This window comes from Oncorhynchus mykiss, chromosome 7 (assembly GCF_057628025.1).
Source record: "Oncorhynchus mykiss isolate SJ-2025 chromosome 7, ASM5762802v1, whole genome shotgun sequence".
NCBI lineage: Eukaryota > Metazoa > Chordata > Actinopteri > Salmoniformes > Salmonidae > Oncorhynchus > Oncorhynchus mykiss.
Window position 1 is genome coordinate 34,057,615 of NC_143028.1, and position 26,243 is coordinate 34,083,857.

Genomic DNA, 26,243 nt, shown 5'->3' on the forward strand with positions numbered 1-26,243 from the left:
AACACTTCTAAGTCCTGATAAGCTATTGTAAAAGATGAGGCATTTACTGTCCCGCACTCTTAGAAAAAAGGGTTATTCGGGTGTCCCCATAGGATAACCCTTTTTGGTTCCAGGTAGAACCCTTTTTGGTTCCAGGTAGAACCCTCTGTAGAAATGGTTCTACATGGAACCCAAACGAGTTTTACCTGGAACCAATAAGGGTTCTCCTATGGGGAGGGCCGAATAACTCTTTAAGATTCTAGATAGCACTTTTTTTTCCTAAGAGTGTGTGTCATTACCCACTCAGTCTGCCAGCCAAGACAAAACTCTGGTCTATAACAGAATCAGCCATTATCAATACATTCACTGTTAAAGCAATGCTCACCCTGTCAGAAAATGTCGTTTAAGAGTTACCCAAAAGCATCATTACAGAGCATGTCACTACATTCTCCCACGTCAATACCCATGTTAGCACTGACACTGTTGCCAGAGCCAGTGCACTTCAATGACAATCTGATCAATCTCTTCCAGGGTTTGATCGTTACTTCATCAGCCGCACACTGGAGAACAACAGGAGAAATATCTGGTTTGCTGAGTTCTGGGAGAACAACTTCGCCTGCAAGCTGAGCCGACACGCTTTGAAGAAAGGTTCCGGGCTGAAGAAATGCACAAGTAAGACAATTCTCCTTTCCTTTCACACCATTGCAGCTTTACTGATCTTAATTACCATTGGAAAAGTAGTATGTTTCACAGGTAAGGACAGTGAAAGCCTGTCCTTATCTTAGAACATAACAGCTTTGGCACATGGCTAAAGTGTGTACACCAGCTAAAGCTAGAGAGGTACAACATTAGCTGGATTCAAAATGTATCTCCATATGAGGTATTACGAGAGCCATGTGTTTCTGCCGAGTAGACTGTTCGACTGTCCTCCCAGATGGCAACAGAACGATGTAATAGCAGGTCTGCATGGTTAAACATCTCCACCTCCAGGCTCACTGCCATATGCTATCCAGCTGTGTCCCGGAGTGTTCTGTCTTCGTGTGCTGGAGATTGTTTGATCATCACACATTCACTCAAGCCTTTCAATCTGGACTTGGAGCTGAAGACCTCTCTAGCTGTTCTAAGAATCTATCTGTACATGAGAGAAGAGGAGGCCAGTAGTATATTGATGGTTTGAAACAGTTAATTTCACAATGAAAATATTGTCTCGTTAATTACCTATTGGTTTAAAATGAAATGAAGCCTGTTGCAGTTGTCAAATTGTTTGATTTTCTTACGTGGGAAACTTGCCGTCATGGTGGTGCAATAATAGCTATCACTGTGTCAAACAATTAGAAAATACGGAACACCAAAAAATCACATAATAGGCATTCACTTGCATTCAAAATGCATGTAGCAAATGGAAATCCTCAGAATTCATGAAGCAAGCATAATTCCTAGTCATGTTGTAATTGGCTTTCAATAAAAGCCAATAATGGTAACACTTTGTAAGTGTGTTTGTTTAACCACACTGCTCCATAGAATTGCAACTAAGTTCTCATAATATACTACAAAACTGGCGAACGCTGCACTAATAGCAGAATTTCCTCCCTTTGTTCTCTGTTGTGTGGGTTTTAGGTATTTTAGGCTAGTACTGCTGTCTTAATGGGAGTGCAGCAAGGCATTCAACTGAAAACTATACGTTGATTAGAGGCCATCTCTCTTCACCCACACCAGTAATAAAAAAATCCACAATTAAAAATGGACATGTCAAGATTTAAACAGATTAATGTTGTCCGTCTATACAGAAGACTAATGCCAGTCACATCCTTTCAGTGCAGCTGTCTACTGCACCACTCTTTCATGGATTAACTAGCTCTGTGTGAATGACCAATCTGGGAGAAGAAAAAACACTGTCAGGATATAGCTATATGTCTATAGCTACCCACAAAATAATTGACTCATATGATGACAAGTTAGCAATGAGCTGAATGATCTGAGTAGAGGTTGGAGAAATGGGACCTGGAGGAGGAAGTGTTGGGGGACTGAGACATCATCAGCTCATTGACTCATCAACTCAACCATGCATGATCGTTACACACTGAGATAGATTGGTTTCAATGCATTCTGACACAGCTGCTCTGGACTAAGCAACAACTCAAAATATATGTTTGTGTGAGGAGGTGAATCATATGTGCCTGAATGTAATTTTTTTGGCACTTCTTGACATCCAAATTGCTCTTTGTGGCTGAAGCCTTCGCCAATCTAAAAGCTTGAACTCACATGGGGTACAAAACAAGACATTTGGAAGCCTGCCCGGTCTTTTCTTTAAAATGGAACAATACGCTTGAAAATGGGAGATGACATGCAATGTGAAAAAGTAATCATTGTTGGAGACACTGTCGTGTTTGCTAGCAAACAGATTTTCTGAATTGAACATTAAATAAATAAATTATTTTGCCTCACAGTTAGTGCAACATGATTATCCAGCTAGCTAAAATTGCTTACAGTTAGTTAGCGATCGCTTGTCTGCTACACTACTCTGCTAGATACAGTAGCACTACCTTGTAATAATGTCCTGTGTTGCTCAGTTAGTAGATAATTGGTATTGATCCTTGCAATGCCAGTGTTGTGGGTTCAATTCTCACAGGGGACCAGTATGCAAAAATGTATGCAGTCATTACTGAATGTTGCATGGAAAAGAGCATCTGCTAAATAAAAAAAATGTATACTGAACAAAAATATTCATGCAATAATTTTACTGAGTAACAGTTCATAAAAGGAAATCAGTCAATTAAAATAAATGCATTACGCTCTAATCTATGGATTTCACATGACTGGGAGGGCAAAGGCCTTGCGAAAGTATTCACCCCCCTTGGCATTTTTCTTATTTTGTTGCCTTACAACCTGGAATTAAAATATATATTTTTTTTGTGGGGCTGGGGGGGTTGTATCATTTGATTTACACAACATGCCTACCACTTTGAAGATGTGAAACAAACAAGAAATACGACAAACTATTCACCTCCCCCAAAGTCAATACTTTGTAGAGCCACCTTTTGCAGCAATTACAGCTGCAAGTCTCTTGGGGTGTGTCTCTATTAGCTTGACACATCACGCTACTGGGATTTATGCCCATTCTTCAAGGCAAAACTGCTCCAGCTCCTTCAAGTTGGATGGGTTCTGCTTGTGTACATCAATCTTCAAGTCATACTACAGATTCTCAATTGTATTGAGGTCTGGGCTTTTACTAGGCCTTTCCAAGACATTTAAATGTTTCCCCTTAAACCACTCGAGAGTTGCTTTAGCAGTTTGCTTAGGGTCATTGTACTGCTGGAAGGTGAACCCTCGTCCCAGACTCAAATCTCTGGAAGACTGAAACAGGTTTCCCTCAAGAATTTCCCTGTATTTAGCACCATCCACCAGTACCTGCCAATCAAAAACATCCCCACAGCATGCTGCCACCACCATGCTTCACTGTAGGGATGGTATTCTCGGGGTGATGAGAGGTGTTGGGTTTGTGCCAGACATAGCGATTTCCTTGATGGCCAAAAAGCTCAATTTTAGTGTCATCTGACCAGAGTACCTTCTTCCATATGCCTTTTGGCGGCCCTCTCTTGGCAGGTTTGTTGTGGTGCCATATTCATTCCATTTTTTAATAATGGATTTAATGGGATTTAAAGTTTCGGATATTTTTTAATAACCCAACCCTGATCTGTGCTGGGTCTGAAGACGTGGGGGGGGGGGGCGTGGGTTTTATGGCCCCACGCCCCTTGTAAATCTCAGGCCACAGACAAATTCCTTTGTCCTGTCACTATGGAGAACCAACATCAGAACATTAAACATGAAATAAAGGGACTTTGGAACAATGGTTTCCGTCAGCCACAATGGTGGTCATGATGATAGGTGGACTATGAAAATGTATGTCATTATTGTCCTGTTATTAAAGGTCAATAGATGACATTATTACGAAAACATTGTAATGTGAAGGGTTTTCCTAATATATGTTTGATGTTTACACATCGTACGTTGTATGGAAAATATCCAAATCAAAGATGAAATGTTAAGTTAGTTGTCTAAAATGGGATTTGAGAAAATCTAGCCTTGCCTCATTAACTTGGTATGCCCAGAGAATTGCCCTAAAGGCGGTCACGCCCACTTCTGACCCAAGGGTATAAAACCTGTGAGTATAGAATTTACGATAAGACTACGTGACCCCAGCTGCAGCAGGGTCTGACAAGTCAAACAACCCAGAACGCAACGCAAGTTTGAAGACAAAGAAATCCTTTTCTACCCAAGCTACGGATGAGTAGCTGTGTCTAAGCGGGTGAATTCAAGTCAAACCACCTAGCCTCCATCTCCCATCGAATAGTGGTATCTAAAGGGTTTCATTCCTATGCTGTGAGCTCTGAGCTACAGAGTTGTCTGTCCTCAGAAGACCCCTTCCAGAGAAAGGGGTGAGGTAACAGACTCCTAAGCCACAAAGGACACGGACACAGGGAGGACGAGCAACGAGGAGAAGGAGGAGTGCGTCATCGAACAACGGAACGGTCCACCCAGAGAATCCCCGGAGATCACCTCCCACGTAATTACATCATTATATATTCTGACTCATAAGGGCGGCAGTTTGAGGCAAGGCTAGGGTTTGAATAGCATAGCTGACAAATTCACCCAAATGTATATTTCTCGTGTGCTTTTTCTCTCTCTTCTGAAATTCCCATTTTGGGTAACACACGCCATAGTGTGTTGGCCTGTTATACTAAGTTCTAATCAATAGCCTATAATGTGTTTTGCCTATGTGTATCTTTTATCATCATTTTAGCTTTTTAGTAAATAAATATTCAATTAAGATTGGTGTGGTGCAGATTCAAGGGCTATATACGACGATCAGATTATGAGACTGATAGATGCAACTGGTTTATTAGCGGCTGTTGTAAAATCAATGTTCTGATATTCTTTGAGTTAATTTGGGAAATAGAAACTCAATAAAAACTAGTTTTCCCATGGTGCCCCAGGTTAATGAGTTAATAATTGCTTGATTCAGTTAATCACATAGTTAAAACTTGTTATCATTCGATGAGCAACAGTCGTCACATTAACCAATACAACGTCACGACAGCACTGTAGGCCAATTGTTTACCTTTTTGTTGGTGACAGTAACATCTTGATAATATGCAGCTGTTTAAAGGGAAAATCCACAGATTAAGAAATAACAAATCGGTCACTCCGAGGGATGAGCCTGGAGAAAAGTAACCACTCTCAGATTAATAGACAGAGTTATGGATGCAAGGACTGACACACATGATATCAAAATTATTGTTTTAACCATGTTGTGAGGGTATACCGCATTTGTTTACATTTAGAATGTTTACAAACATTGGAGAAAAACAAGCTTATATTTTGGGTTCTCTTGGAGTGTGAGAGTTTAACTAAGCTCATGAGGCATTTATAAGTAATATTCTTCAAGAATTAATGTATATACTGTATGTATATACTGTACACATATATATATATATATATATATATATATAAATATACAGTGCCTTGCGAAAGTATTCGGCCCCCTTGAACTTTGCGACCTTTTGCCACATTTCAGGCTTCAAACATAAAGATATAAAACTGTATTTTTTTGTGAAGAATCAACAACAAGTGGGACACAATCATGAAGTGGAACGACATTTATTGGATATTTCAAACTTTTTTAACAAATCAAAAACTGAAGAATTGGGCGTGCAAAATTATTCAGCCCCTTTACTTTCAGTGCCGCAAACTCTCTCCAGAAGTTCAGTGAGGATCTCTGAATGATCCAATGTTGACCTAAATGACTAATGATGATAAATACAATCCACCTGTGTGTAATCAAGTCTCCGTATAAATGCACCTGCACTGTGATAGTCTCAGAGGTCCGTTAAAAGCGCAGAGAGCATCATGAAGAACAAGGAACACACCAGGCAGGTCCGAGATACTGTTGTGAAGAAGTTTAAAGCCGGATTTGGATACAAAAAGATTTCCCAAGCTTTAAACATCCCAAGGAGCACTGTGCAAGCGATAATATTGAAATGGAAGGAGTATCAGACCACTGCAAATCTACCAAGACCTGGCCGTCCCTCTAAACTTTCAGCTCATACAAGGAGAAGACTGATCAGAGATGCAGCCAAGAGGCCCATGATCACTCTGGATGAACTGCAGAGATCTACAGCTGAGGTGGGAGACTCTGTCCATAGGACAACAATCAGTCGTATATTGCACAAATCTGGCCTTTATGGAAGAGTGGCAAGAAGAAAGCCATTTCTTAAAGATATCCATAAAAAGTGTCGGTTAAAGTTTGCCACAAGTTTGCCACAATATCCTTGATAAAAACCTGCTCCAGAGGGCTCAGGACCCCTGGCTGGGGCAAAGGTTCACCTTCCAACAGGATGATGTCCCTAATCACACAGCTAATACAACGCAGGAGTGGCTTCGGGACAAGTCACTGAATGTCCTTGAGTGGCCAAGCCAGAGCCCAGACTTGAACCAGATCGAACATCTCTGGAGAGACCTGAAAATAGCTGTGCAGCGACGCTCCCCATTCAACCTGACAGAGCTTGAGAGGATCTGCCACGCTTATAGTGTCACACCCAAGAAGAATTGATGCTGTAATCGCTGCCAAAGGTACATCAACAAAGCACAGAGTAAAGGGTCTGAATACTTATGTAAATGTGATTTCCGGTGGGATTTTTATACATTTGCAAAAATGTACAAAAAAATAGTTATTAATTATGGGATATTGTGTGTAGTTTGATGAGGTAATTTTTTTTTATCCATTTTTGAATAAGGCTGTAAAAATGTGAAAAAGTTCAAGGGGTCTGAATACTTTCCGAATGCACTGTATATATAATTTATAAGTCCAGAAATGGATATAGCAACTACAGATTGCCCCTTTAAGTCTATTAAAAATGTGCGAGTTTGAGCATGTGTCCATTAGGACAATGTGGTTTTAATTTTTTTTTATCAGCATGAATTAGATTGAGCAATAAAAGCCCCACTTTTATTCCATAAACTGGGATCCGCAATATGCAGCTGCTGCAAGAGCGCATTTTTCACTGGCTGTCAATTGGTTTCAAAAACAATTATTGATAGGCAGCTTAAAGTTCTTGAATTCAACCATTATTGGGTTCAATGGTGAACAGCCATCCACAACAACCACAAAGGCGCAAATAGCTAAATGAGAGAGCAGCAGTGTAGATATCAATAATAAGTGATATCTGTATCGCCGTAGACTACACCACTGTTGTCATCCTTACCTCCCAAGCGTTTACTCAAGTTGGATAATTTTTTGGAAGACATAGCTTTGACTCTATCCTACAAAAGCCTTTTCCTGCTCTTTTCCCGCGAACCATATAACATGTTTGGTGTGTCATCATAGTGGTCTCTGACTTGTGGTCACACCTTTTTTTATATACATTTGTTTTATTTTTTTATTTCACCTTTATTTAACCAGGTTGGCCAATTGAGAACAAGTTCTCATTTACAACTGCGACCTGGCCAAGATAAAGCAAAGCAGTGTGACAAAAACAACAACACAGAGTTACACAAACAACCATACAGTCAATAACACAATAGAAAAATCAATGTACAGTGTGTGCAAATGTAGAAGAGTAGGGAGGTAAGGCAATACAAAGACCATAGAGGCAAAATAATTCAAATTTAGCATTAACACTGGAGTGATAGATGTGCAGATGATGATGTGCAAGTAGAGATACTGGGGTGCAAAAGAGCAAGAGGATAAGTAACAATATGGGGATCAGGTAGTTGGGTGGGCTATTTACAGATTGGCTGTGTACAGGTACAGTGATCGGTAAACTGCTCTGACAGCTGATGTTTAAAGTTAGAGAGGGAGATATAAGACTCCAGCTTCAGTGATTTCTGCAATTCGTTCCAGTCATTGGCAGCAGAGAACTGTAAGGAAAGGCGGCCAAAGTAAGTGTTGGCTTTGGGGATGACCAGTGAAGTATACCTGGTGGAGCGCATGCTATGTGGTGGGTGTTGCTATGGTGACCAGTGAGCTGAGATAAGGCGGGGCTTTACCTAGCAAAGGCTTGTAGATGACCTGGAGCCAGTGGGTTTGGCGACAAATATGTAGTGAGGGCCAGCCAATGAGAGCATATAGGTCGCAATGATGGGTAGTATATGAGGCTTTGGTGACAAAACGGATGGCACTGTGGTACACTATATCCAGTTTGCTGAGTGTTGGAGGCTATTTTGTAAATGACATCGCCAAAGTCAAGGATAGTCAGTTTTACGAGGGTATGTTTGGCCGTATGAGTAAATGATGCTTTGTTGCGAAATAGGAAGCTGATTCTAGATGTATTTTTGGATTGGTGATGCTTAATGTGAGTCTGGAACGAGAGTTTACAGTCTAACCAGACACCTAGGTATTTGTAGTAATCCACATATTTTAAGTCAGAACCGTCCAGAGTAGTGGTGCTAGTCGGGCGGGAGGGTGCTGGCAGCAATCGGTTGAGGAGCATGCACTTAGTTTTACTAGCATTTAAAAGCACTTGGAGGCCAAGGAAGGAGTGTTGTAAGGCATTGAAGCTCATTTGGAGGTTTGTTAGCACCGTGCTTAAAGAGGGGCCAGATGTATACAGAATGGTGTCGTCTGCGTAAAGGTGGATCAGCTATAATCGCCAGCAACAAGAATGACATCATTCATTCATACAGATAAGAGTCTGCCCGAGAATTGAATCCTGTGGCACCCCCATAGAGACTGCCAGAGGTCCGGACAACAGGCCCTCCTATTTGACACACTGAACTCTGTCTGAGAAGTAGTTGGTGAACCAGGCGAGGCAGTCATTTGAGAAGCCACGGCTATTGAGTCTGCCAATAAGAATGCTGTGATTGACCGAGTCGAAAGCCTTGGCCAGGTCGATGAAGATGGCTGCATAGTACTGTCTTTTTTCGATGGCGGTTATAATATCATTTAGGACCTTGAGCGTGGCCGAGGTGCACCCATGACCAGCTCGGAAACCAGATTGCATAGTGGAGAATGTACGGTGTGTAACGGTATCCCTCGTCATTTGAGGAAGAGTAGGAAGGATCGGACCAATATGCAGCATGGTACGTGTCCATGTTAACATTTACTTAAACTGAACACAAAACAAAATAACAAGAGAACGAACGAAAACTAAACAGTTCTGTCTGGTGCAGACACAGAGACAGAAAACAACTACCCACAAATCATAGTGGGAGAACAGGCTGCCTAAGTATGGTTCTCAATCAGAGACAACGATAAACAGCTGCCTCTGATTGGGAACCATACCAGGCCAAACACAGAAATACAAAAACATAGAATAACACAGACATACTGACCGTGTGTGTGTGTATCCTATAGAAGGGACTGAATGGCTTACATACTGTGTGTGTCTGTCTGTCTGTCTGTCTGTCTGTCTGTCTGTCTGTCTGTCTGTCTGTCTGTCTACACATCCTATAGTAGGGACTGAATGGCTTACACATCCTATAGTATAAACTAAATGGCTCACTGAGTGTGTGTGGTGGATGTGTTAGCGTGCATGGGCTTGCTAACACTGTAGGGTATTGACTTCCTATAGAAACTGTGTGAGGGCATATGCTTCCTATAGACTATGTCTGTCTGTCTGTCTGTCTGTCTGTCTGTCTGTCTGTCTGTCTGTCTGTCTGTCTGTCTGTCTGTCTGTCTGTCTGTCTGTCTGTACACATCCTATAGTAGGGACTGAATGACTTACACTTAGACTGTGTGTGAACATCCTATAGTATAAACTAAATGGTTTACTGAGTGTGTGTGGTGGATGTGTTAGCGTAAATGTGTAGACTTCCTAACACTGTAAGGTATTGACTTCCTATATAGAAACTGTGTGAGGGCATAGGCTTCCTATAGACTATTTATATGCTAATTACGCTTGCTGTAACCTCTCCAACCCCTAACCTCTCTCCGTCCTTCCTTCTGTACTCTTCCAGCAGTTCTGGGTTGGTGTAAACTTTTTCTCCGAATTATGTCAGCCTTCGCTAAAGCTTTCTTTTTGTCAGTTGCTTACTGTCTAATTAAACAGGACATAAAGCAAAATATCAACAGTTAGTAAATTATATGTTAATTAATAGTTCATTATATTTAAAAAATATAGTCTGTATGATTAAATTCTCATTACCGAAACAGAAGTTCTCTCTACCGCAACTGGCCTTAAATTGCAGCGGTAAGTGAGAATGGTGTTGCGAAGGATGAGCATGTTTCGCTAACAATGGAGAAGACATGATGACTAAGCTAATTTTTACTCAATATACATAATTAGACATTAATGAAGTATATTTTCATATCATTTTTTTTAAATCTAATGTTTTTTTATATGTGGAAAACTACCTGTATCTGTAATGATAATCAATACCGTTGTATATGCAGTCTGACAAGAGAATGTTTAACTTTTAACTGGAGAAATATAAATAGATCTGCTCACCTGGTAGCCATCTTGAAGGTACTGGCAGATGTGTGGCTTCATTCAAAATCAAACTTTATTTAAAATTCTCTGTGTGAGTGTAAACAGTCCTTCAAAAATGTTGCGGAGGATGAGAACATCAGTCATGGACACTTCATTTTTCCAATATTTTTTCCTTATTATTTTACATGAATATTCAGTTCATATTTTTTCTGTCATTTGAAAACATCTAGTATAAAAACAGAGCTGGACGTGTTGCGGTAATGAGAATTTCAGCAGATAATGCAATAAAATACAAAAATAATTAATTCCTATGTTGAAATGACTCTTTGTGCAAGGTAGAGAACACATCTTTATTATGATATATTACATGTTTTATATTTAAAATCATTACTGCCATGGTATTTTAATGGTTTCATGAGAATGACCCAATATCAGTAGCACTGTCAAAGCTGTACAAAATAAGTTGGCAAACAAGCACACACCAGCCTCGAATAATGTGTTTACAATACCACGTTGGTGAAAATAGACCTAATTATTAGGGTGAGGCACATGAGCTACTAACATCTTACTACACAACATACACTTAGTATTACTTTCTTAGCTACAGCATACATACCTCCCTTGCATATTACATAATTTATGCAGCAGCATGTGTGCAAGACATTTTTGGACTCACCTTGTGAAGGTGGCGTGGTGGTCCTCTGTGGGCCTTCTCTGGATTTATGGTGGGAACTCAGAAAAAAACACACAGCCACTCCATTGAACAGCAGGCTAACGTTAGTGGTTGTTTTGCAATGCTTGCAGTTAGCTTCTGATTCCTTCCAAACAACTCATTGTTGAATTTGCGATGAGCACCGATACATTTTATCTATAATTTATCTTCATTATTTATCTTCATATGACAAGGATTAAAAAGGATTTGCCAGTAGATTGTCGACTTGATTCATGATGATGCTAGCTAAGAATTTGAAAGTAAGATGTTGATCAGTCCAATCAAAGCTACTGTACATATAACGTTATTTGACGTCATTTTATCTGTGGACAATGACATTTATGGCTGGAACAAAAGGATACAATTTTGGATGTCTACCCTTACTAAGGACTTAAACTTGGCAATGACGTACTGTCCCCATGAGTGACAGAACACTGAGCCAATCACAGCGCAATGCTCCTATTGTCTGCTGGCTCGCCCCACCACTGAAGAAAGCATTGAGCTAGGATGAAACACCTGCATTTTGGAGCTGCCCTACTCAAGACAACAGAAAGAGAACGTGTGTGTATGCAGCTTTATTAACTGAATGATATACAGTTGAAGTCGGAAGTTTCCTTACACCTTAGCCAAATACATTTAAACCCAGTTTTTCGAAGTTCCTGACATTTAATCCAAGTCAAAATTCCCTGTTTTAGGTCAATTAGGATCACCACTTTATTTTAAGAATGTGAAATGTCAGAATAATAGTAGAGAGAATGATTTATTTCAGATATTATTTATTTCATCACATTCCCATTGGGTCAGAAGTTTACATTCACTCAATTAGTATTTGGTAGCATTGCCTTTCAATTGTTTAACTTGGGTCAAACGTTTCAGGTAGCCTTCTACAAGCTTCCCACAAAAGGTTGGGTGAATTTTGGCCCATTCCTCCTGACAGAGCTGAGTCAGGTTTGTTGGCCTTTTTGCTCGCACACGCCACAAATGGGCAGCACTCCAATTCTTTGACTTTGTTGTGAAAAGAGCCATTTTGCCACAACTTTGAAAGTATGTTTGGGGTCATTGTCCATTTGGAAATCCCATTTGCAACCAAGCATTAACTTCTTGACTGATGTCTTGAGATGTTGCTTCAATATGTCCACACAATTTTCCTCCCTCATGAGGCCATCTATTTTGTGAAGTGCACCAGTCCCTCCTGCAGCAAAGCATCCCCACAACATGATGCTGCAACCCCCATGCTCATGGTTGGGATGGTGTTCTTCGGCTTGCAAGCCTTCCTCTTTTCCCACCAAACATAACAATGATCATTATGGATAAACCGTTTTTGTTATCCATAATGATTTTTTTGTATTTTTGTTTCATCAGACCAGAGGACATTTCTCCAAAAAGTACGAACTTTGTCCCTATGTGCAGTTGCAAACCGTAGTCTGGCTTTTTATGGTGGTTTTGGAGCAGTGGCTTCTTCCTTGCTGAGCGACCTTTCAGGTTATGTTGATATAGGACTCGTTTTACTCTGGATATAGATACCTTGGTACCTGTTTCCTCCAGCATCTTCACAAGGTCCTTTGCTGTTGTTCTGGGATTGATTTGCATTTTTTGCACCAAAGTACGTTCATCTCTAGGAGACAGAACGCGTATCCTGAGCGGTATTACAGCTGCGTGGTCCTATGTTCTTTACACTTGCGTACTATTGTTTGTACAGATGAACGTGGTACCTTCAGGCATTTGGAAATTGCTCCCAAGGATGAACCAGACTTGTGGACGTCTACCCTTTTTTTTCTGAGGTCTTGGCTGATTTATTTTCATTTTCCCATGATGTCAAGCAAATAGGCATTGAGTTTGAAGGTAGGCCTTGAAATACATCCACAGGTACACCTCCAATTGACTCAAATTATGTCAATTAGCCTATCAGAAGCTTCTAAATCCATGACATAATTTTCTGGAATTTTCCAAGCTGTTTAAAGGCTCAGTCAATTTAGTGTATGTAAACTTCTGACCCACTGGAATTGTGATATAGTGAATTATAAGTGAAATACTCTGTCCGTAAACAATTGTTGGAAAAATTACTTGTGTCATGCACAAAGTAGATATCCTAACTGACTTGCCAAAACTGTAGTTTGTTAACAAGAGCTAGGATGAAGAGTGGTTAAAAAACGAGTTTTAACAACTCCAACCTAAGTGTATGTAAACTTCCGACTTCACCTGTGTATATATTTTTACATTGTTTGCAAACTAATATGTGACACGTATTAATGCCAAAACATGACATTCAAAACAGGCAAGCCCACATTTGTTAATTTATATATATCATTATTATTATTTTTTTGCTAGAAATGTGGGTCTCAAGAGTCCCACCTGCCTTGAATGACGGGTCGCCACTGCCCCAAGGGCTCGGTTCTAGGCCGTCTCCTCTTACTTCTCTACACCAAGTCACTCTGCTCCTTCAAATCCTCACATGGTCTCTCTTATCATTGCTATGCGGATTACATTGAGCTACTTTTTACATTTTCCCCTTCTGACACCCAGGTGGCAACACACATCTCTGCGTGCCTGGCAGACATCTCAGCTCGGTTGTCGGGCCCACCACCTCAAGCTCCACTTTGACAAGACCTAACTGCTCTTCCTCTCATGGAAGGGCTGCCCGCTCCAAGACCTCTCCATTCCGGTCAACAACTCAACTGTGTCCTCCTCCCAGAGTGCAAATAAACTTTGCGTGACCCTGGACAACATCCTGTCATTTTCTGCAAACATCAAAGCAGTGACTCGCTCCTGCAAGTTCATGCTCTACAACATCTGTAGAGTACAACCTCTCCTCACACAGGAATCGGTGCAGGCCCTAATCCAGGCATTTGTCATCTCCCATCTGGACTATGGTACTTCAACTCTCTGTTGGCTGGGTTCCCCGCTTGTGCTGTCAAACCCCTGCAACTTATCCAGAATACTGCATCCCACCTGGTGTTCAACCTTCCCAAGTTCTCCCATGTCATCCTGATCCTCCGCGCACATGGTGCACACATGGTGCTTGCCTACGAGCCAGCAAGGGGAACTGCCACTCCTTATGTTTAGGCTATGCTTTTGGCGACAGTTAGCCTAGTGGTTAGAGCGTTGGGCCAGTAACTGAAAGGTTGCTAGGTTGAATCCCCAAGCTGAAAAGGTCGTTCTGGCCCTGAACAAGGCAGTTAACCCACTGTTCCTTGGCCGTCATCGTAAATAAGAAGTTTGGAGCGCATACGGACACTTCCCACCCCTACTGTAGGTCAGTTCCTGCTCAGCCTAGTCAAAAAGCTCTTCTCTGTCCTGGCACCCCAGTGATGGAACCAGATTCCCCCTGCCCATCTTCCCGAAAACTTCTTAAACCTTACACCCCCCCCCCCCACACACACACACACAAAAAGAAAATTTAATAAATAAATTGCACTTGTGTTTTCCTACTACCACTAACTTTTCTGATAACTTCTTTATTGGGGTTGTCTCACCTAGTTAAAAGCGTCTGTTAAATGACTAAAATGTAAACGATAGTATGATCTTTGTACCTATTGCTTGGGGAGTGGAATGCTAAAATTGCAAAATGTGCAAAGGAGAATGCTGTTCAGACAAAGATGAAGCTCAGATGAAGGGCTTTGACATGTGAAGAGGCTGTGGAGTATTTATTTGAGTGACAGTGTGAGTTGAATACAAGGTCACAGCTCTGTTTGCTGAAAATATGGTGCAGTGTTGTTTTTCTATGGCTGTGTGGAAGTTTGTTGACGTGGCAGAAAGTTATTTTGGCTTTGCAATCCACTCTCCCTTTTGTATAAGGGAAGGATGCCACTCAGGAAGCACGTTTCAGGGCCACATGCAATTCTCCAGAGTCCCCTAGTGGTGCTGGTGAAGGCTTTGTACCTCCCTTCAAGCAGACCACATGAGGTATGGGTGAGGAATAATCAATGTCCTGAGAGGGCTCTGTGTGTTCACAGTGATCAAAGAGAGAGCGAGTGTGCGAGTGAGTTGGAGACAGAGCGAGACTAGTCTTGTATCTGTGAATGACTGAGACACACAGCTGATATTGATTAAGGTGGAGATGAGCAGGAAGGTAGAATGGGGGCCCAGCTCCTTCTCCTGGGGTTTGGTGCTTCCAGCTAATTTATACAGGGGAGAACAGCATGCAGCAGAGCAACACCGACACAATGGCTGAATCTTTTCTCCATGATCATGTCATATTACCATAATGAAAATAGTTATGGATTCAATGTACCAAACTGATGATATCATAGGAGAGCAAGAATGATCTCATGTGTGTCTAGTGAACAGTTTGTAAAATGTTTTGATCATCCTGTTTCATGCATTTGTTTCAGCTTGGCGATTTTGAGTTGGAAAAGTCGGGACATATAAATTGGGAATGTTCCATGATGGGGCGTCAACCGAAACTTGCTACATATTCCCTAAGGCACACATAAGGAGATGTTCTCATATGAAGGAATGGATGAAGACAGGCTATGGATGAAGTCCAAGTTCTCTGGATGATGAAGGGAAACATGGTCTGTGGCCAAACCCAAACATGCAGAGTTTAACGGGGTTAGAGCCAACCCACTCTGTTACAAACTCCCTTCTGTGGCACCCTGGTCAAGGGAGACACCCTCGCTGTGCTGCTACTCCTAATCTGAATGGATTTCTCTGAAGCCAGAGATCCAGCCTCGGGTGTGCGTGGGCGTGCTCTGACTCCCAATGAGATGAGAGAGGCCTTGCTGGGAAAGAGAGAGGCATTACCAAGTTTGTGTGTGTGGGCCGCCATGCCTCAGCCTCAGAGAGATATATCACTCCCTCTCTCGCTCCCGGGCTGCCCTACAGTCCAACCGTGTCAGCCAAACCGTGACAAATTTTGTCTGTCCAATATGGGTGCCTGTGGCGCTCAATTACCACAGTCGTAACCTGTCTTTTTAATTCATGCATTTCAAAGTTGCATGGGCTAATCATAGATGTTAAATTGCCTTTAGTTTTGGCTGTAGCAGAGATACACTACTGTTCAAAGTTTGGGGTCACTTAGAAATGTCCTTGTTTTTGAAAGAAAAGCACATTTTCTGGCCATTAAAATAACTTAAAATTGATCAGAAATACAGTGTCGACATTGTTAATGTCGTAAATGACTATTGTAGCTGGAAACAGCAGTCTTTTAAGATGGAATATCTACATAGTTGTACGGAGGCCCATTATCAGCAGCCATCACTCCTGTGTTCCAATGGCATGATGTGTCAGCTAATACAAGTTTAGCTTTTTAAAAGGGTAATTGATCATTAAAAAACCCTTTTGCAATTATGTTAGCACAGCTGAAAACTGTTGTTCTGATTAAATAAGCAATACAACTGGCCTTCTTTAGACTAGTTAAGCATCTGGAGTTTCAGCATTTCTGGGTTCGATTACAGGCTCAAAATGGTGAGAAACAAAAACGTTCTTATGAAACGCGTCAGTCTGTTCTTGTTCTGAGCAATGAAGGCTATTCCATGTGAGAAATTGCCAAGAAACTGAAGATCTCGTACAACGCTGTATACTACTCCCTTCACTGAACAGCGCAAACTGGCTCTAACCAGAATAGAAAGAGGAGTGGGAAGCCCCGGAGCACAACTGAGCAAGAGGACAAGTACATTAGTGTGTAGTTTGAGCAATAGGGGGCATTAAAATGCAAATCAATTTATAAAATTTTTGACATGCATTTTTCTGGATTGTTTTGTTGTTATTCTGTCTCACTGTTCAAAAAAACCTACCATTAAAATTATAGATTGATAATTTCTTTGTCAGTGGGCAAACGTACAAAATCAGCAGGGGATCAAATACTTTTTTCCCCTCACTGTAACTATTCCCCCCACAAAGTCAAAACTTTGCAGAACCACCTTTTTCAGCAACTAAAGCTGCAAGTCTCTTGGGGTGTGTCTCTATAAGCTTGGCACATCTATCCACTGGGGGTTTTGCCCATTCTTCAAGGCAAATCTGCTCCAGCTCCTTCAAGTTGGATGGGTTCCGCTGGTGTATAGCAATCTTTATGTCATACTACAGGTTCTCAATTGGTTTGAGGTCTGGGCATTGAATTGGCCATTCTAAGACATTTAAATGTTTCCCCTTAATCCACTCGATGGTTGCTTTAACATTATGCTTAGTGTCATTGTCCTGCTGGAAGGTGAACCTCCGTCCCAGTCTCAAATCTCTGGAAGACTGAAACAGGTTTCCCTCAAGAATTTCCCTGTATTTATTGCCATCCGTCATTCCTTCAATTCTGACCATCCCTGCCAATGAAAAACATCCCAGCAGGATGATGCTTCCCCCACCATGCTTCACTGTTGGGATGGTATTCTTGGGGTGATGGGAGGTGTTGGGTTTGTGCCAGACATAGCATTTTCCTTGATGGCCAAAAAGCTCAATTTTAGTCTAATCTGACCAGAGACCCACATGCCTTTTGGCGAACACCAAACGTGTTTACTTATTTTTTTCTTTAAACAACATATTTTTCTGGCCACTCTTCTATAAAGCCCAGCTCTGTGGAGTGTACAGCTTTAAGTGGTCCTATGGACAGATACTCTAATCTCTGCAGCGGAGCTTTGCAACTCCTTCAGGCTTATCTTTGGGTGTGCGGCCCTCTCTTGGCAGGTTTGTTGTGGTGCCATATTCTTTCCATTTTTTTAAATAATGGATTTAATGGTGCTCTGTGGGATGTTCAAAGTTTCTGATTTTTTTTATAACCCAACCTTGATATGTACTTCTCCACAACTTTGTCCCTATTCTGTTTGGAGAGCTCATTGGTCTTCATTGTGTTGCATGCTTGGGGGTGCCCCTTGCTTAGTGGTGTTGCAGACTATGGGGCCTTTCAAAACTGGTGTATATATATACTGAGATCATATGACACTTAGATTGCACACAGGTGGACTTTATTTAACTAATTATGCGACTTCTGAAGGTAATTGGTTGCACCAGATCTTATTTAGGTGCTTCATAGCAAAGGGGGTGGATACATATGCACCTTCCACTTTTCCGTTTAAAAAATATATATATATTATATTTTTTAAACAAGTTATTTTTTTAAATTTGACTTCACCAATTTGGACTATTTTGTGTATGTCCATTACATGATATCCAAATATAAATATATTTAAATTACATGTTGTAATGCTAAAAAATAGGAAAAACGCCAACGGGGGTGAATACTTTTGCAAGACACTGTAGAACAAATGTCCCTTATGCAGCATTTACGTACATTATATGCTGCTTATGCAAAGCATTACTTGTTTCTTATACAGCATATTACTTATACTTCGCTTATGAGAAATAAGACTTATATGTTGTATATTTGACAACTTATTTATGATTCACATATACTGTATGACATCAACCAATATAGAAGACCTTACACTGCTCATATTGGAATTGATTGGCTCCTCTGCAGTGGTCTAACTAAACATTTATCTTCTAGCTAATTGTGAGAGGCAGTCAGTGCATGAAGGCCTAGACGCTAAACTAATGGAGAGTAATGCATTTTGCTCGATGCCTTCTGGCCCTCTGCCACGACTTCCATTAAAAGGTCTTACTCTTTTTAAGTGGGTCAAACAGAACTGGCTTAGCTGCGTACTGTACTTTGCTGACTTACTTTACACACTAAGTTCATAACATTTCAGATTGACAAGGAACTGGTAGTGTGACTGTGGACCTGGCATTGTGAGAGTATACAGTGTCCAGTTGGTGGTGATTAAATAGACATAGTTTGAGTCCCAAATAGCACCCTAATCCCTATGTAGTGCTTTACATTTAACCAGGGCCCATAGGGCTCTGGTAAAATGTAATGCACTATATAGGGAATAGGGTGCCATTTGGGAAACAGCCATAGGCATAGAGTAACTTCCAAACATTACCACCTGTATTTCTGTCTATTCTTCTCATCAGCCCTCTTCATATCGGAGTAACCATAGGTCATACAGCTCACAAAACCAATGACAGTCTTAAGTATCGGGCTCCCGAGTGGCTCAGCGGTCTAAGGCAATGCATATCAGTCCCTTAGAATATGTTCATAAAAACCTCTTATGGATCCCCTACTGCTAGAATCCCGTTAACGGGATCGATTTGAAAACATCCGGTAAATTGCAGAGCGCGAAATTCAAAAATACTACATTCGTAATATTAAACATTCATGACGATACAAGTGTCTTACATCATTTAAAAGATAAACTTCTTGTTAATCCAGCCGCTTTGTCAGGTTTCAAAAAGGCTTTACGGCGAAAGCATACCATGCGATTATCTGAGGACAGCGCCCTGCATACAAAAGCATGTAAAACATTTTCCAACCAAACAGAAGCCTCACGAAAGTCAGAAATAGCGATAAAATAAATTGCTTACCTTTGAAGATCTTCATCTTTTTTCAATCCCAAAGGTCTCAGTTACACAATGAATGGTCGTTCTGTTCGATAACGTCCTTCTTCATATCCCAAAAATGTCTGTTTATTTGGCGCGTTTGATTCAGAAATACACCGGTTCCAACTCACCCAACATGCCTACAAAGGATCTAATAAGTTACCTGTAAACTTGGTGCAAACATTTCAAACAACGTTTCTAATCCAACCTCAGGTACCCTAAAATGTAAATAATCTATCAAATTTAAGATGGAATAAACTGTTTCCAATACTGGAGAAAAACAACGAGGAGCGCACTCTCATTCACGACTAGAGTCGTAAATTGGACAGTGCAGTTAGATTAACAAGAACGTAAGCTTTCTGCCCATGTCAGATATGTCTGTCCTGGTATTTTTTTTGTTTCTTACAACCTCATGCTAATCACATTAGCCTACGTTAGCTCAACCGTCCCGAGGACGGGACACCGATCCTGAAGAAGTTTTTAAAGTGGACTCTTATGTTTGATATGGCACCGCAGCTGATGGAGTAACAATCTGCAATTATTTAGTGCCAGATTGATGAGCATTGCAAATACACATTTTAAAGATCAAATTCAATATGGGTGCAATGATTGCCTCGTAGCAGTCACACTAGTGTGGCCTTGAATTAACACTTGCTTGACAAGGCTATCAATGGAGAAATTGAGTACCAGCAAAAGGTTGTTATTTCCTTTCTTGATTTGTAACTCCAAAAACCATCACAGCATGGAGGCTAATCGCTACCTGCGTGTAATAATCACCCACTGTTAGGATCAACACAATAGAAATTCGATACACACATACAATGTAATTTGACATAATATTCAAAGACATGTAGGTCTGTCTACCTGATACTGCATTGCTGTATTATTTCTCATTTTATTTTTTGAACATAATGTGAACCATCACATGTAATACTCTTCATATGATTCGGATCCACTTTTCTATGAAGCAAAAGATGATACTGGGGTTGGTAACCAATGCTATAACGTATTGCATTTCTCAGATACCTAACTTGGTTCTCTCTCTCTGCTCTACAGATCAGGAGCGGATAGGGAAGGACTCCAACTACGAACAAGAGGGGAAGGTGCAGTTTGTGATCGATGCAGTCTATTCCATGGCCCACGCGCTGCACAACATGCACAGGGAGCTCTGTCCAGGGAAGGTGGGCCTTTGCTCTAGGATGGATCCCATCAACGGCACTCTGCTGCTCAAACACATCCGGATGCTTAACTTTGCAGGTCAGTCACTTTCTTGGTGCACACACCCACAGGCTCGTATGTACTGTATGTACACACACGCAAATAGGACATCCAGACATTTTTATTTATTTTATTTCACCTTTATTTAACCAGGTAGGCAAGTTGAGAACAAGTTCTCATTTACAATTGCGACCTGGCCAAGATAAAGCAAAGCAGTTCGACACATACAACAACACAGAGTTACACATGGAGTAAAACAAACATACACTCAATGGGGCGGCAGGGTAGCCTAGTGGTTAGAGCGTTGGACTAGTAACCGAAAGGTGAGATAAGGGAGGTAAAGGCAAAAAAAGGCCATGGTGGCGAAGTAAATACAATATAGCAATAAAACACTGGAATGGTTGATTTGCAGTGGAAAAATGTGACATGGATATAATGGGGTGCAAAGGAGCTAAATAAATACAGTAGGGAAAGGGGTGGTTGTTTGGTCTAAATTATAGATGGGTTATGTACAGGTGCAGTAATCTGTGAGCTGCTCTGACAGCTGGTGCTTAAAGCTAGTGGGGAGATAAGTGTTTCCAGTTTCAGAGATTTTTGTAGTTCGTTCCAGTCATTGGCAGCAGAGAACTGGAAGGAGAGGCGGCCAAAGGAAGAATTGGTTTTGGGGGTGACCAGAGAGATATACCTGCTGGAGCACGTGCTACAGGTGGGTGCTGCTATGGTGACCAGCAGGGTCTTGTAGATGACCTGGAGCCAGTGGGTTTGGCGACGAGTATGAAGCGAGGGCCAGCCAACGACAGCGGACAGGTCGCAGTGGTGGGTAGTATATGGGGCTTTGGTGATGAAACGGATGGCACTGTGATAGACTGCATCCAATTTATTGAGTAAGGTATTGGAGGCTATTTTGTAAATGACATCGCCAAAGTCGAGGATTGGTATGATGGTCAGTTTTACAAGGGTATGTTAGACAGCATGAGTGAAGGATGCTTTGTTGCGAAATAGGAAGCCAATTCTAGATTTAACTTTGGATTGGAGATGTTTGAAATGAGTCTGGAAGGAGAGTTTACAGTCTAACCAGACACCTAGGTATTTGTAGTTGTCCACATATTCTACGTCAGAGCTGTCCAGAGTAGTGATGTTGGATGGTCGGGCAGGTGCAGGCAGCGATCGGTTAAAGAGCATGCATTTAGCTTTACTTGTATTTAAGAGCAATTGGAGGCCACGGAAGGAGAGTTGTATGGCATTGAAGCTCGCCTGGAGGGTTGTTAACACAGTGCCTAAAGAAGGGCCAGAAGTATACAGAATGGTGTCGTCTGTGTAGAGGTGGATCAGAGACTCACCAGCAGCAAGAGAGACATCATTGATGTATACAGAGAAGAGAGTCGGTCCAAGAATTGAACCCTGTGGTACCCCCATAGAGACTGCCAGAGGCCCGGACGACAGACCCTCCGATTTGACACACTGAACTCTGTCTGAGAAGTAGTTGGAGAACCAGGCGAGGCAATGATTTTAGAAACCAAGGCTGTCGAGTCTGCCGGTGAGGATGTGGTGATTGACAGACTCAAAAGTCTTGGCCAGGTTAATGAATACGGCTGCTTCTTATCGATGGCGGTTACAATATCGTTTAGGACCTTGAGCTTGGCTGAGGTGCACCTATGAAAAGCTCTGAAACCAAATTGCATAGTGGAGAAGGTATGGTGGGATTCGAAATGGTTGGCAATCTGTTTGTTGACTTGGCTTTCGAAGACCTTAGAAAGACAGGGTAGGATAGATACAGGTCTTGTGAGCGGACCAAGTAATTGGGCGTCACTCTAAAGCGGAAGGGTGGAATAAACGAGTCAGGAGTAGGTTTTCTTAATTGAACACAGTTCTCTATTGAGGGCATTTGGTCAACACAAACACTCCAACATTATCAATGAAAATCTCCCAAGGAAAAACATACATCTTCTTCTCCAGATAAAACAGGAACACAATACGATTATCTTTAAACTATAACAAAAGTCACAAGATTGTCACCATCTTAGTGGTTCTTCATGGATAGCTCCTCTGTCTCGGTGGCCATCTTTCAGAGATAGTTTTTCCTCCCTTCTCTGCTGGTTCCATACTCTCTCTTATAGGGGAAGGAGAATATGTAATTAGTACCGTCAGCTGTGCTTAATTGCCTCTGGTTACCTTGTCTCCCATGCCTTGTTGGGCTACTATCCGTGAGCCCAGCCTGCCCTCTGGTGGTCCTTCCACATACCTTCCCCCTCAGGACCGAACCGGAGGGTCGGGCCCCAGACGCACCGTCTTGGTCTCGTCGAGACAGCGCGTCTGCATTCCCGTTCCTCGATCCGGCCCTGTGGATGACATGGAAAGAGAACGGTTGTAAAGACAAAAACCATCTGGCTATTCTGTTGTTATTGTTTCTCTTACCAGCCATCCACATGAGGGGCGCATGGTCAGTAACTATTGCAAACCTCCGACCCAGTAGGTAGTACAGGAGATAGTCGAGGGCCCACTTAATGGTTAAGGCCTCTTTCTCTATGGTAGCATATCTCTGTTCCCGATCGCTGAGCTTCCTACTACTCTTCCTATGAAGAGAATCGGCTTCTCTGCTTCGCCTTTACCCTGAGCTAGTACGACCCTGAGCTAGTACGGCCCGAGCCCCGTATCCGAGGCGTCAACCTGCACAATTAATTATTGTGAGAAGTCCGGAGCCTGTAGGACGGGATCAGAACACAGGCCATCTTTTGGCAATTGAAAGACCTCTTCCGTCTCGTCTTTCCACTCTACCTGGTTTGGCAGGTTTTTCTTGATGAGGTTTGTAAGGGGGTTGGCAATGGTTGCATATCCCGGGATAAAACGGCGATAATATCCCGTTATCCCAAAGAAGGCCCGAACGTCCCGCTTGGTGCGGGGTCGAGGCCAGTCCCGAATTGCCCTGGTCTTCTCTGCCTGTGGGCGTATTTTCCCATTCCCCACGGTGTACCCCAGGTATTCCGCTTCGGACAGGCCCAGGCAGCATTTATTTGGATTGGATGTCAACCCTGTGGCTTCCAAACTCACGAGCACCGCGCGTAATCGCAGGAGGTGACTATCCCAGTCCTCGCTGTGGATGACCACATCGTCTATGTACGCTGCTGCATACTCTTGATGGGGCCGTAGAATGGCATCCATGAGGCGTTGGAAAGTTGCAGCGGCACCATACAGTCCGAAGGGCATCCTCACATACTGGAAAAGTCCCTCTGGTGTGGCGAAGGCAGTCTTTGGACGATCCTCCGGAGCCACCGGCACTTGCCAATATCCCTTCGTCAAATCCAGGGTGGTGATGAACTTGGCCTTTCCTAAGCCCTCCAAGAGTTCATCCACGTGGGGCATGGGATACTCATCGAATGTGGAGATGGCATTCACGCCCCTAAAGTCGTTGCAGAGTCTCATACTACCATCGGATGTGGGGACCAGGACTATGGGACTGGACCACTCACTCGTCGATGGCTCGATCACACCCATCCTCAACATCTCCCTTACCTCATTCTTAGCGTTGACTCGGCGAGCCTCAGGATTCCTGTAAGGGCGGATATGCACCTTCTTGCAGGGTTCAGTGTGGATATGGTGGAACAGGACATCTGTTTGTCCTGGGAATGGAGAGAATATTCGACCGAAGTTCATAATCAGCTTGTCTAGCTGGCTTGACTGCTCCGGCAGGAGAGTTTGGCCACGGCGCACCTGTGGTAGAGCCTCCTCTTTTCCTTTGCCCTCCAGGGCCATCAAAGCCACCTCCTCCTCTCGCCCATGGTATGTCTTCAACAGGTTTATGTGATAGAGTTGGACCTTCTTCCTCCTGTCAGGTTGCTTGATGAGGTAAGTGACCGGTGAGACCCTTTTCATTACCTCGTAGGGCCCCCTCCACTGCGCCAGCAAGCGATGTTCGGCCGTGGGCACGAGCACCATCACTTTCTCTCCCACAGTGAACTCACGGGGGGTCGCGGACTTATCATAGGCCCGGCCTTGGCTCCTTTGTGCCTTCTCCATATGCTCCTTGACTATGGGCCACACTGCTGACAGGCGGTCTCTCATCAGGGTAACGTGTTCTATTGTGGATCGAAAGGGGCATGGTTGGGTCTCCCAGGTCTCCTTGGCTAAATCGAGGACACGAGAGGACATCATGAATAACTCCTTGGCAAATCCCTTTGACGACATGTTACGCAGGGGTATGGCTTCCGGGAATTTAAAAGCGTAATCTATAACCACTAGGATGTACTCGTGTCCTCTGGCGGATTTTGGGAGGGGTCCTACGAGGTCCATAGCTATGCGTTCAAACGGAGTCTCTATGATGGAAAGAGGAATCAAAGGGTTACGAAGGTGTGGCCAAGGAACTGTATGTTGACATTGATCACACGTCCTACAATACCTGGCCACATCCCGGGTGACCCGGGGCCAATAGAATCTCTGCATGATTCTGTCAATAGTCTTGTCTCGTGCCAAGTGTCTTCCTAGGACGTGGGCATGGGCTAACTGTAGAACTGTATCCCTGTATGGTCTAGGCACCATTAGAAATTCCTGTTTTTCCCCCCTTCGCCGTACAACCCAGGATAAGAGTCCCCGCCTGATTGCACATTCCTCCCATCGATCACCTTCACCTTCCTCATGGCCTCCCTTAGGTCTGGGTCTCTATGCTGCGAGGTGCCGAACTGTCCCTTTAATTCCCGGGGCAGGTCGACCTCGGTAGAGGGATGTGGAGGTTGTTCCCCATCCCCATCAGGGGTGACCAAGGAGAATCCCTTCCAGGTTCCCTCCTCGGATGGAGCTTCAAATATATCCCTTAGCACCTGGTTGCTCCTTCCTTCCTGCATTGTGTATAACTCTTCGCAGGTGTCTTCATCGGTGGTGTCCTGGAATACAGTGGAGCAAAAAAGTATTTAGTCAGCCACGAATTGTGCAAGTTCTCCCACTTAAAAAGATGAGGTCTGTAATTTTCATCATAGGTACACTTCAACTATGACAGACAAAATGAGAAAAAAAATCCAGAAAATCACATTTGCAAATTTATTTGCAAATTCCACAAAAAAAACTTCCACAAAAAATCGTTGTTTTGTTCCATAATGTCCAATACTAGTGTCCAATTAGCTGCATTTGCTTGCACTTTCAGCTCACGTGCCCAAAAGCTGACGCTGGTCCAGGAGAACTCGGACGAAAACTTCAAAAATATATATTCCAGGTTGAATAAACTGGTCAAACTAAGTAGAGAATCAATCTTCAGGATGTTATTTTCATATATATCCAATAACGTTCCAACCGGAGCATACGTTTTCATCTGCAGCCAAATGGAATGATGGTGATATCAACAGACAAATGCGCAACAGGGAAATTGCATTCTGCCAGGACAGTGACTCATTCCCCTCCCATTCAGTCAAAGTTCACACCAGAGGCTCCATTCCACATTCTACTGAATGAGGACATCTAGTGGAAGGCGTAGGAATTGCTAACAGATCCATATCTTATTTGGAAGTGAAGAGGCGATGACTTAAAATTAGACCCGCATTCAGAATTGTACTTCCTGT

At 42.6% G+C, this 26,243-nt stretch overlaps 1 protein-coding gene across 1 annotated transcript in view; it reads left to right on the forward strand.

Annotated features, from left to right (window-relative positions):
- The window catches only part of LOC110527736 (metabotropic glutamate receptor 4), a 336,296-nt gene that overhangs the window by 252,645 nt on the left and 57,408 nt on the right, over positions 1-26,243 (forward strand). The window contains exons 6-7 of the mRNA XM_021609206.3: positions 511-651; positions 20,539-20,739. Of these exons, the coding sequence (XP_021464881.1) occupies positions 511-651; positions 20,539-20,739 (342 nt within the window). The remainder of the gene's footprint in view (positions 1-510; positions 652-20,538; positions 20,740-26,243) is intronic.